The sequence below is a fragment of the Crinia signifera genome, chromosome 7 (genome assembly GCF_055691185.1).
Source record: "Crinia signifera chromosome 7, ASM5569118v1, whole genome shotgun sequence".
NCBI classification, from domain to species: Eukaryota; Metazoa; Chordata; class Amphibia; order Anura; family Myobatrachidae; genus Crinia; species Crinia signifera.
Window position 1 is genome coordinate 12434528 of NC_139223.1, and position 13083 is coordinate 12447610.

At 57.3% G+C, this 13083-nt stretch overlaps 1 protein-coding gene across 5 annotated transcripts in view; it reads right to left on the reverse strand.

Moving 5' to 3' along the window:
- Positions 1-13083, reverse strand: part of LOC146019775 (zinc-binding protein A33-like) — a 21177-nt gene continuing 8094 nt past the window's right edge. For 4 of the 5 annotated variants that reach the window (XM_083152322.1, XM_083152324.1, XM_083152325.1 and 1 more), the window contains exons 2-6: positions 9543-9911; positions 7842-7937; positions 6402-6635; positions 359-381; positions 1-280 (exon numbers count right to left, since the gene is read on the reverse strand). In XM_083152322.1, coding sequence (XP_083008448.1) covers positions 16-280; positions 359-381; positions 6402-6635; positions 7842-7937; positions 9543-9911 — 987 coding nt within the window. In that variant the 3' untranslated portion in view covers positions 1-15. Of the gene's footprint in view, positions 281-358; positions 382-6401; positions 6636-7841; positions 7938-9542; positions 10612-13083 lie in introns of those variants that run through there. The other variant, XM_083152323.1, reaches the window with a different exon arrangement.

The window sequence follows — 13083 nt, forward strand, 5'->3', positions numbered from 1 at the left end:
TAGTTTGTTTTATCACTATTTCCATTTGTAAAGCAAAATTTGCTGCACTATATAAGACACTGTAAATAAATATATAACTACAGCTAAGGGATACCAGGAATTGTATATACAATATATACATCCATGTACAGGAGACCCCCATTCCTCACCTGGAGTGATGTACGATTTCATGTCCTTCCAGGCTGTATACTGGATCAGATCCTTGACTCCCCCATAGCCGAAGTCCCTGGGAGCCACCACATTCTGAGCCGGAAAGCCGTCTCTGTAACCCCCATAGCAGCTGTAGAGAAAGAACAAGGTCACCCTCATCCGACCACCACACACACAGCCCCACTTACAGAAACCAGCAGATACTTACATGTCCATGCAGGACTTTATGTCCTGTAAAACAGAAACATAGATTAGAGGAGTCACAGCCAGAAGCTTTGCAAAGGTCATCACCTACTACATGACCATGCACACTATGCTGATCAGATTTACAGTCATCATGGCAGACGGGGAGCACAGAGGGAAACCAGGCAAAAGCCAGTCTCTGCACACACACCTACAGTCACAGTGAGGAAGGAGACAGGGTCCTGCTTGTACAGCCGGGGCTGCCTGTCTCCGCACACACACAGCTACAGTCACAGTGAGGAAGGAGACCGGGTCCTGCCTGTCTCTGCGCACACACACAGCTACAGTCACAGTGAGGAAGGAGACGGGGTCCTGCTGGTACAGCCGGAGCTGCATGTCTCTGCACACACAGCTACAGTCACAGTGAGGAAGGAGATGGGGTCCTGCTCGTACAGCCGGGGCTGCCTATCTCTGCACACACACCTACAGTCACAGTGAGGAAGGAGACAGGATCCTGCTCGTACAGCCGGGGCTGCCTGTCTCTGCACACACACACCTACAGTCACAGTGAGGAAGGAGACGGGGTCCTGCTCGTACAGCCGGGGCTGCCTGTCTCTGCACACACACACCTACAGTCACAGTGAGGAAGGAAACAGGATCCTGCTCGTACAGCCGGGGCTGCCTGTCTCTGCACACACAGCTACAGTCACAGTGAGGAAGGAGACAGGGTCCTGCTCGTACAGTCGGGGCTGCCTGTCTCTGCACACACACCTACAGTCACAGTGAGGAAGGAGACAGGATCCTGCTCGTACAGCCGGGGCTGCCTGTCTCTGCACACACACCTACAGTCACAGTGAGGAAGGAGACGGGGTCCTGCTCGTACAGCCGGAGCTGCCTGTCTCTGCACACACACCTACAGTCACAGTGAGGAAGGAGACGGGGTCCTGCTCGTACAGCCGGAGCTGCCTGTCTCTGCACACACACCTACAGTCACAGTGAGGAAGGAGACGGGGTCCTGCTCGTACAGCCGGGGCTGCCTGTCTCTGCACACACAGCTACAGTCACAGTGAGGAAGGAGACAGGATCCTGCTCGTACAGCCGGAGCTGCCTGTCTCTGCACACACACCTACAGTCACAGTGAGGAAGGAGACGGGGTCCTGCTCGTACAGCCGGGGCTGCCTGTCTCTGCACACACACCTACAGTCACAGTGAGGAAGGAGACAGGATCCTGCTCGTACAGCCGGAGCTGCCTGTCTCTGCACACACACCTACAGTCACAGTGAGGAAGGAGACGGGGTCCTGCTCGTACAGCCGAAGCTGCCTGTCTCTGCACACACACCTACAGTCACAGTGAGGAAGGAGACGGGGTCCTGCTCGTACAGCCGGGGCTGCCTGTCTCTGCACACACAGCTACAGTCACAGTGAGGAAGGAGACAGGATCCTGCTCGTACAGCCGGAGCTGCCTGTCTCTGCACACACACCTACAGTCACAGTGAGGAAGGAGACGGGGTCCTGCTCGTACAGCCGGGGCTGCCTGTCTCTGCACACACACCTACAGTCACAGTGAGGAAGGAGACAGGATCCTGCTCGTACAGCCGGAGCTGCCTGTCTCTGCACACACACCTACAGTCACAGTGAGGAAGGAGACGGGGTCCTGCTCGTACAGCCGGAGCTGCCTGTCTCTGCACACACACCTACAGTCACAGTGAGGAAGGAGACGGGGTCCTGCTCATACAGTCGGGGACGCCTGTCTCTGCACACACACACAGTCATAGTGAGGAAGGAGACAGGGTTCTGCTCGTACAGCCGGGACTGTATGTCTCTGCACACACACACCTACAGTCACAGTGAGGAAGGAGACGGGGTCCTGCTCATACAGCTGGGGTTGCACATCTCTGCACACACAGCTACAGTCACAGTGAGGAAGGAGACAGGGTCCTGCTCGTACAGCCGGGGCTGCCTGTCTCTGCGCACACACAGCTACAGTCACAGTGAGGAAGGAGACAGGGTCCTGCTCGTACAGCCGGGGCTGCCTGTCTCAGCACACACACCTACAGTCACAGTGAGGAAGGAGACGGGGTCCTGCTCGTACAGCCGGGGCTGCATGTCTCTGCACACACAGCTACAGTCACAGTGAGGAAGGAGATGGGGTCCTGCTCGTACAGCCGGGGCTGCCTATCTCTGCACACACACAGCTACAGTCACAGTGAGGAAGGAAACAGGATCCTGCTCGTACAGCCGGGGCTGCCTGTCTCTGCACACACACACCTACAGTCACAGTGAGGAAGGAAACAGGATCCTGCTCGTACAGCCGGGGCTGCCTGTCTCTGCACACACACCTACAGTCACAATGAGGAAGGAGACGGGGTCCTGCTCGTACAGCCGGGGCTGCCTGTCTCTGCACACACACCTACAGTCACAGTGAGGAAGGAGACAGGATCCTGCTCGTACAGCCGGAGCTGCCTGTCTCTGCACACACACCTACAGTCACAGTGAGGAAGGAGACGGGGTCCTGCTCGTACAGCCGGAGCTGCCTGTCTCTGCACACACACCTACAGTCACAGTGAGGAAGGAGACGGGGTCCTGCTCGTACAGCCGGGGCTGCCTGTCTCTGCACACACACCTACAGTCACAGTGAGGAAGGAGACGGGGTCCTGCTCATACAGTCGGGGCCGCCTGTCTCTGCACACACACACAGTCATAGTGAGGAAGGAGACAGGGTTCTGCTCGTACAGCCGGGACTGTATGTCTCTGCACACACACACCTACAGTCACAGTGAGGAAGGAGACAGGGTCCTGCTCATACAGCTGGGGTTGCACATCTCTGCACACACAGCTACAGTCACAGTGAGGAAGGAGACAGGGTCCTGCTCGTACAGCCGGGGCTGCCTGTCTCTGCGCACACACAGCTACAGTCACAGTGAGGAAGGAGACAGGGTCCTGCTCGTACAGCCGGGGCTGCATGTCTCTGCGCACACACAGCTACAGTCACAGTGAGGAAGGAGACAGGGTCCTGCTCGTACAGCCGGGGCTGCATGTCTCTGCACACACACACAGCTACAGTCACAGTGAGGAAGGAGACAGGGTCCTGCTCATACAGCCGGAGCTGCCTGTCTCTGCACACACACAGCTACAGTCACAGTGAGGAAGGAAACAGGATCCTGCTCGTACAGCCGGGGCTGCCTGTCTCTGCACACACAGCTACAGTCACAGTGAGGAAGGAGACAGGATCCTGCTCGTAGAGCCGGAGCTGCCTGTCTCTGCACACACACCTACAGTCACAGTGAGGAAGGAGACAGGATCCTGCTCGTACAGCCGGAGCTGCCTGTCTCTGCACACACACCTACAGTCACAGTGAGGAAGGAGACGGGGTCCTGCTCGTACAGCCGGGGCTGCCTGTCTCTGCACACACACCTACAGTCACAGTGAGGAAGGAGACAGGATCCTGCTCGTACAGCCGGAGCTGCCTGTCTCTGCACACACACCTACAGTCACAGTGAGGAAGGAGACGGGGTCCTGCTCGTACAGCCGGAGCTGCCTGTCTCTGCACACACACCTACAGTCACAGTGAGGAAGGAGATGGGGTCCTGCTCGTACAGCCGGGGCTGCCTGTCTCTGCACACACACCTACAGTCACAGTGAGGAAGGAGACGGGGTCCTGCTCATACAGCTGGGGTTGCATATCTCTGCACACACAGCTACAGTCACAGTGAGGAAGGAGATGGGGTCCTGCTCGTACAGCCGGGGCTGCATGTCTCTGCACACACACACCTACAGTCACAGTGAGGAAGGAGACGGGGTCCTGCTCATACAGCTGGGGTTGCATGTCTCTGCACACACAGCTACAGTCACAGTGAGGAAGGAGACAGGGTCCTGCTCGTACAGCCGGGGCTGCCTGTCTCTGCGCACACACAGCTACAGTCACAGTGAGGAAGGAGACAGGGTCCTGCTCGTACAGCCGGGGCTGCATGTCTCTGCGCACACACAGCTACAGTCACAGTGAGGAAGGAGACAGGGTCCTGCTCGTACAGCCGGGGCTGCATGTCTCTGCACACACACAGCTACAGTCACAGTGAGGAAGGAGAAGGGGTCCTGCTCATACAGCTGGGGTTGCACATCTCTGCACACACACACAGCTACAGTCACAGTGAGGAAGGAGACAGGGTCCTGCTCGTACAGCCGGGGCTGCATGTCTCTGCACACACAGCTACACTCACAGTGAGGAAGGAGACAGGGTCCTGCTCGTACAGCCGGGGCTGCCTGTCTCTGCACACACAGCTACAGTCACAGTGAGGAAGGAGACAGGGTCCTGCTCGTACAGTCGGGGCTGCCTGTCTCTGCACACACACAGCTACAGTCATAGTGAGGAAGGAGACAGGGTCCTGCTCATACAGCCGGAGCTGCCTGTCTCTGCACACACACAGCTACAGTCACAGTGAGGAAGGAAACAGGATCCTGCTCGTACAGCAGGGGCTGCCTGTCTCTGCACACACAGCTACAGTCACAGTGAGGAAGGAGACGGGGTCCTGCTCGTACAGCCGGAGCTGCCTGTCTCTGCACACACACCTACAGTCACAGTGAGGAAGGAGATGGGGTCCTGCTCGTACAGCCGGGGCTGCCTGTCTCTGCACACACAGCTACAGTCACAGTGAGGAAGGAGACAGGATCCTGCTCGTACAGCCGGAGCTGCCTGTCTCTGCACACACACCTACAGTCACAGTGAGGAAGGAGACGGGGTCCTGCTCGTACAGCCGGGGCTGCCTGTCTCTGCACACACACCTACAGTCACAGTGAGGAAGGAGACAGGATCCTGCTCGTACAGCCGGAGCTGCCTGTCTCTGCACACACACCTACAGTCACAGTGAGGAAGGAGACGGGGTCCTGCTCGTACAGCCGGAGCTGCCTGTCTCTGCACACACACCTACAGTCACAGTGAGGAAGGAGATGGGGTCCTGCTCGTACAGCCGGGGCTGCCTGTCTCTGCACACACACCTACAGTCACAGTGAGGAAGGAGACGGGGTCCTGCTCATACAGCTGGGGTTGCATGTCTCTGCACACACAGCTACAGTCACAGTGAGGAAGGAGACGGGGTCCTGCTCGTACAGCCGGAGCTGCCTGTCTCTGCACACACACCTACAGTCACAGTGAGGAAGGAGATGGGGTCCTGCTCGTACAGCCGGGGCTGCCTGTCTCTGCACACACACCTACAGTCACAGTGAGGAAGGAGACGGGGTCCTGCTCATACAGCTGGGGTTGCATGTCTCTGCACACACAGCTACAGTCACAGTGAGGAAGGAGATGGGGTCCTGCTCGTACAGCCGGGGCTGCATGTCTCTGCACACACACACCTACAGTCACAGTGAGGAAGGAGACGGGGTCCTGCTCATACAGCTGGGGTTGCATGTCTCTGCACACACAGCTACAGTCACAGTGAGGAAGGAGACAGGGTCCTGCTCGTACAGCTGGGGCTGCCTGTCTCTGCGCACACACAGCTACAGTCACAGTGAGGAAGGAGACAGGGTCCTGCTCGTACAGCCGGGGCTGCATGTCTCTGCGCACACACAGCTACAGTCACAGTGAGGAAGGAGACAGGGTCCTGCTCGTACAGCCGGGGCTGCATGTCTCTGCACACACACAGCTACAGTCACAGTGAGGAAGGAGAAGGGGTCCTGCTCATACAGCTGGGGTTGCACATCTCTGCACACACACACAGCTACAGTCACAGTGAGGAAGGAGACAGGGTCCTGCTCGTACAGCCGGGGCTGCATGTCTCTGCACACACAGCTACACTCACAGTGAGGAAGGAGACAGGGTCCTGCTCGTACAGCCGGGGCTGCCTGTCTCTGCACACACAGCTACAGTCACAGTGAGGAAGGAGACGGGGTCCTGCTCATACAGCCGGGGTTGCATGTCTCTGCACACACACAGCTACAGTCATAGTGAGGAAGGAGGTCCTGCTCGTACAGCCGGGGCTGCCTGTCTCTGCACACACAGCTACAGTCACAGTGAGGAAGGAGATGGGGTCCTGCTCGTACAGCTGGGGTTGCACATCTCTGCACACACTTACCGTGAGGAAGGAGACAGGGTCCTGCTCGTACAGCCGGGGCTGGGTGCTGCTAATGGTCTGCAGAATGCCCTGGCAGTTCTGCTTGATCTTGTTGAGACTTTCCTCCATCTCTGTCAGTATCACATCACCCTCCTGCTGGAGCTCCCTCAGCAGCCTCTCCTCCCTCTCCCGCAGGTACTGGTGCAGCTTCTCAAACTCCAGGCTGACATGGTGCTTGGTGTTGAGAAGGTTTCCCTGCAATGCAAATAACAGGTTATCAACCTTCATAATGCAATGACTATTTCTGTATCATTTGGACAGTAGCGGCATTAGCTGGTCACCTGCTTCCGGGAACTAGAGCTGAGGATCTACAGGTGTCTGCTCCCTCCTGCGATGGACGGCTGATCAGCACATGCTCCCAGCTGGTTCTACATGCCCTATTGGCTGCCCGTGTCAGTGTATATGGGCAGACAAGATCTAGGCCGGGCACCACAACTTACAGATAACACCCAATACTAGAACAGACCGATTTCATCTGCTGATTCAATTATCCCAATACGCTGTATAACGAGGGGGTTACCCGAAGCCTTTCCTAGACACACCTCACTAACATGTCCCGGTATCGCCATAAGAGATGGATTACCAGCAGATGTATCATTATGCATTGCGCTGTGTGGCGCTATTCCCACTCGGAGTAAGGATGGCGTATATGGACTCATCTGTACAACCGACACGTGGGACACATTCCCCTGTACGGCACCTTATTATACCAATCATAGCCGTGTGCCGATACCAACAGTCAATAAATCACATGCAAAGGTTCCATAGCTTCCCATGTTATACATGAGTGCAAGCTTCTGGTCCCCGATGTGCAGCAGTAACAATTGGTGGGCAGCATGTGGCCTGTACTGCAGTGCCTTGGCATGGCCTACACTTGCTGGGCAGACCAGAGATAAAACAGGTAGGGGTTTATTTACCAAGATGGGAGGTTGCTAAGGGCAACCAACCAGAATCTCCTTATTTAGCACCTTCTAGAAGATGATTGAATCGGATTGGTAGTATCCAGGGTCTGTCCAGCATCTCCAGACAACGCGTTCCTGATAGGGAACACCGGTGATGGTGGCACAGGCAGGAGCTGGGCAGCGTATTGGGCACCGGCCAGCTGTGCCAATCTGGCTTACAGTATCCCCGGCTTTGTAATAGATAATATAACCGGGAGCAGCCAGCCAGGAGGAGGATGTGGGGGGGGGGGGGGGTAGGTGCACTGTGCTCTGCTGCCACCTTCCTCTGCAGGGGTAAGTGGGAGAGGTAAGAGGATGCCTGTGAGGGGCATATGGGCCGGGTAGGGAGGTTTGATGCTATCTATAGGATATGAATGTGTGTTTATACTAGACTACAGAGTGGTAAAAGACAGGAAGCCTGATGTGCACAGTACAATATCGCCCCCATGAAATCCCATACCCTGTGCTGGGCGATCATCTGCTCCTGTGCACACTGCATCTGCTGCAGCTCCTTCAGGCGGGTCTCCAGGGGGGCAATTGCCGAAATGAGCTCGTCCTGCAGGGAGAAGAGATATCAGTAGTAACTAGCAGGTGTGTGTGCCAACTGCAGTGCGGGTGACACTGGATCCGCAGCGCACAGTGGGGGTAACACACTGGATCCACAGCGCACGGTGGGGTAACACACTGGACCCGCAGCGCACGTTAGGGCAACACACTGGACTCGCTGTGCGGGGGCGACACTGGATTTGCAGTGCGGGGCGGAGGCGACACTGGACGCGCAGGGCGACACTGGACGCGCAGCGCAGGGTAACACTGGATGTGCAGTGCAAGGCGGGGGTAACACTGGATGCGCAGTGCAAGGCGGGGGTAACACTGGATGCGCAGTGCAGGGCGGGGGTAACACTGGATGCGCAGTGCAGGGGTAACACTGGATGCGCAGTGCAGGGGTAACACTGGATGCGCAGTGCAGGGCGGGGTAACACTGGATGCGCAGTGCAGGGCGGGGTAACACTGGATGCGCAGTGCAGGGCGGGGTAACACTGGATGCGCAGTGCAGGGCGGGGTAACACTGGATGCGCAGTGCAGGGCGGGGTAACACTGGATGCGCAGTGCGGGGTAACACTGGATGCGCAGTGTGGGGTAACACTGGATGCGCAGTGTGGGGTAACACTGGATGTGCAGTGCAGGGCGGGGGTAACACTGGATGCGCAGTGCAGGGGTAACACTGGATGCGCAGTGCAGGGCGGGGGTAACACTGGATGCGCAGTGCAGGGCGGGGGTAACACTGGATGCGCAGTGCAGGGCGGGGGTAACACTGGATGCGCAGTGCAGGGCGGGGGTAACACTGGATGCGCAGTGCAGGGCGGGGGTAACACTGGATGAGCAGTGCAGGGCGGGGGTAACACTGGATGCGCAGTGCGGGGTAACACTGGATGCGCAGTGCGGGGTAACACTGGATGCGCAGTGTGGGGTAACACTGGATGCGCAGTGCAGGGCGGGGGTAACACTGGATGCGCAGTGCAGGGCGGGGGTAACACTGGATGCGCAGTGCAGGGCGGGGGTAACACTGGATGCGCAGTGCAGGGCGGGGGTAACACTGGATGCGCAGTGCAGGGCGGGGGTAACACTGGATGCGCAGTGCAGGGCGGGGGTGACACTGGATGCGCAGTGCAGGGCGGGGGTGACACTGGATGCGCAGTGCAGGGCGGGGGTGACACTGGATGCGCAGTGCAGGGCGGGGGTGACACTGGATGCGCAGTGCAGGGCGGGGGTGACACTGGATGCGCAGTGCAGGGCGGGGGTGACACTGGATGCGCAGTGCAGGGCGGGGGTGACACTGGATGCGCAGTGCAGGGCGGGGGTGACACTGGATGCGCAGTGCAGGGCAGGGGTAACACTGGATGCGCAGTGCAGGGCAGGGGTAACACTGGATGCGCAGTGCAGGGCAGGGGTAACACTGGATGCGCAGTGCAGGGCAGGGGTAACACTGGATGCGCAGTGCAGGGCAGGGTAACACTGGATGCGCAGTGCAGGGCTGGGTAACACTGGATGCGCAGTGCAGGGTAACACTGGATGCGCAGCGCATGCTGTTTGCATATAACCTATGACCTGCAGTCAGTGCTTTGTCTGCCATGCTGCAGGCCTGTGTGTGTGTCCTCACCTTGTAGCCCCCCACAGCCTCCTGTATGGGGATCAGAGTGTGGGTGGGGTGTTGCTCCGCGGACCTCCTGCAGCGGGCGCACAGAAGCCTGCCATCCTGCGTGGAGAACAGCTGCACCTTTTCGCCATGCTCTGCGCACAGACCCCTTTGCACCCCATCTGGGGTCTGCACCGGGGGCGGGCGGCATTTGGGGCATGATGGGTAGGTCTCCTGGCCCCTCCACGATCGCTCCAGGCATCCCCTGCACAGACAGTGGCCGCAGGACATGGTGACGGGTTCACGCGGCACATCACGGCACATGGCGCAGCTCAGGGATGGCAGCAGCGGCAGCGGCGTAGGACTGGTGGCCATCGTGGATGTCTCGCCCTCCTGTGTAAACAAAGGTCTGTCTGACTGTCTCACCTGTACCACGTGACCTCAGGCTGTCTATCAGTGGCTCTGAGGCCTACCTAACCCTCTGTCTCTTTCTGGTTCCCCTATGGCTCTCCTACCTCTAACCTGGCTGTCTCCTAGCTAGTGGCACCCTGTCTCTCCCTCTTGTCCCTGACCCCTCTGTCTCTTTATTATTCCCCTTAGCCCTAACTGTCTCTTTCTCTCCCTGACCCCTATTCTCTTCCTGGGTGTCCCTCTCGCCCCTTATTTCCTCCCAGCCTCATGCGTCTGTCTCTGAGCTGCAGGAGGGAGGGAAAAGGGAGGAGGATGGGGGGAGGGGGAAAAGAGGAGGGAGCCGGGGGGAGTGCACACAATAACAGGGGCAGAGAGGGAGGGGGAGAAACAAGGGAGGGCTGCAGAACAGGAGGGGGAGATGCAAACAAAGCATGGTGGGGAGGACGAGGGAGGGGGAAGACGGAGGCCGGCTGCATGGCCCTGTTAGCACAGCCACACACTAGATGGCAAGCTCCTGGGTCCAGTCCTGCAGACTGCTCATTGTGTCATGCAGGATGGAAGATTAGGGGTTAATGCCTCTGTTGCTGGGGATGGAGAAAGAGGTGAGGGGAGGGCAGAGCACAGAAGGAAAGAGCTGGGTAATGATTGGGTGAGAGCTGGTGGAAGGAACGGAGGGGTGGAGGAGAGAGGGGGGGGGGGAGCGGTGGGCAGAGGGGGGGGTAGCTGATGAGAAAATATGGGGGCTGAATATTAACATGTCTGTGATACATAGCGCCAGACAGGGGGCGAAGACGGAGGATACACAGACAGGAGGGAAGTGTCAGACAGAGAGGTGGGGGAGACAGCGCAGCAAGCCCAGGTTACAGACAGTGACACGAGTGACAGGGAGGAGACAGGCAGTGGCACTGGGAGAGACAACAGGCAGTGGCGCTGGGAGAGACAACAGGCAGTGGCACTGGGAGGAACGGAGACCACAGGCAGTGGCACAGGGAAAGACAGTGGCACAGGGAGAGACCACAGGCAGTGGCACTTGACAGACCACAAGCAGTGGCACTCAAGACCACAAGCAGTGGCACGCAAGACCACAAGCAGTGGCACGCAAGACCACAAGCAGTGGCACGCAAGACCACAAGCAGTGGCACGCAAGACCACAAGCAGTGGCACGCAAGACCACAAGCAGTGGCACGTGGCAATCGAGAACACGCGCAGTGGCGCGTGGCAAGCGAGACCACACGCCGTGGCACGTGGCAAGCGCGACCACACGCAGTGGCACGTGGCAAGCGAGACCACACGCAGTGGCACGTGGCAAGCGAGACCACACGCAGTGGCAAGAGAGACCACACGCAGTGGCAAGAGACCAGAGATAGTGGCACAGGGAGGAAGAGAGACTCAGAGGCACAGGGAGAGAAGACACACCGTGACACAGCAATAGTGGGGAAAGACCACAAACACTGGCAGAGTGAGGGGCAGTAACATAGGAGAAGGGGGGGGGGGTGTATAAATGAATAGGCAATGTACTTTGGATACAGGTTAGGTATCAGCATATAATGACCCAACTGACAATTCCTAGTGGTGTGCACAGCCAGCCTGTATACCCCAGGGCAGTGCTTCCCAAACTCTGTGCCATGGCACCCTGGGGTGCTTGGGGAACTTGCAGGGGTGCCGGGAGTTGGTGAATCAGGACCAATTCAAATTATGTATGGTCAGTGTAATAGACAAAACCAGAGTGAATGGCTGCCAATCATAAGCACATGCTGTCTCTCTCCTCATCACTGACCCTGATGGGCTGACACACGGGGAGATGTGCGGAGCGACGCTAGTGATGTGGCAGCGCTGAGCGATCTGTCAGGGCCAGTGTATGGTGAGAACCCTGGCCCAGCAATTCACTAGCTTTATCCGGCATGCTGGATATAAATCTCTGTGAGATAGCATCGCTATGGCCCCTACACACGGAGCAATGTAGGCACTCTAGTGAGATCGCTATGGCCCCTACACACGGAGCAATGTAGGGGCATTGCTAAAGCACTCTAGGGAGATCGCTAAGAAAATGCCCTGAAGTCGCTGCGTGTGTAGGGCACCGTTAGGATGACGTGAGCACAACCTATTCCCTAGGGACCGTTACACACGGATCACTGGATCTATGCGAGTACATATGATATGGCACCACAGACAGGACATAGGGGGATAGTGTACAGCAGTGGAGATAATCCTGATACTGTAGGGTGGGAACATCTGCCCTAGGGACCGTTACACACGGGATAACTGGATCTGTGCGAGTACATATGATATGGCAGCACAGACAGGACATAGGGAGATAGTGTACAGCAGTGTACAGCAGTGGAGATAATCCCGATACTGTAGGGTGGGAACATCCGCCCTAGGGACCGTTACACATGGGATCACTGGATCTGTGCGAGTACATATGATATGGCACCACAGACAGGACATAGGGGGATAGTGTACAGCAGTGGAGATAATCCCGATACTGTAGGGTGGGAACATCTGCCCTAGGGGACCGTTACACACGGGATAACTGGATCTGTGCGAGTACATATGATATGGCAGCACAGACAGGACATAGGGGGATAGTGTACAGCAGTGGAGATAATCCTGATACTGTAGGGAGAGAACATCTGCCCTAGGGGACCGTTACACACGGGATAACTGGATCTGTGCGAGTACATAGGATATGGCACTACAGACAGGACATAGGGGGATAGTGTACAGCAGTGGAGATAATCCCGATACTGTAGGGTGGGAACATCTGCCCTAGGGACCGTTACACACGGGATCACTGGATCTGTGCGAGTACATATGATATGGCACCATACAGGACATAGGGGGATAGTGTACAGCAGTGGAGATAATCCCGATACTGTAGGGTGGGAACATCTGCCCTAGGGACCGTTACACACGGGATAACTGGATCTGTGCGAGTACATATGATACGGCACCACAGACAGGACATAGGGGGATAGTGTACAGCAGTGCAGATAATCCTGATACTGTAGGGTGGGAACATCTGCCCTAGGGACCGTTACACACGGGATAACTGGATCTGTGCGAGTACATATGATATGGCAGCACAGACAGGACATAGGGGGATAGTGTACAGCAGTGGAGATAATCCCGATACTGTAGGGTGGGAACATCT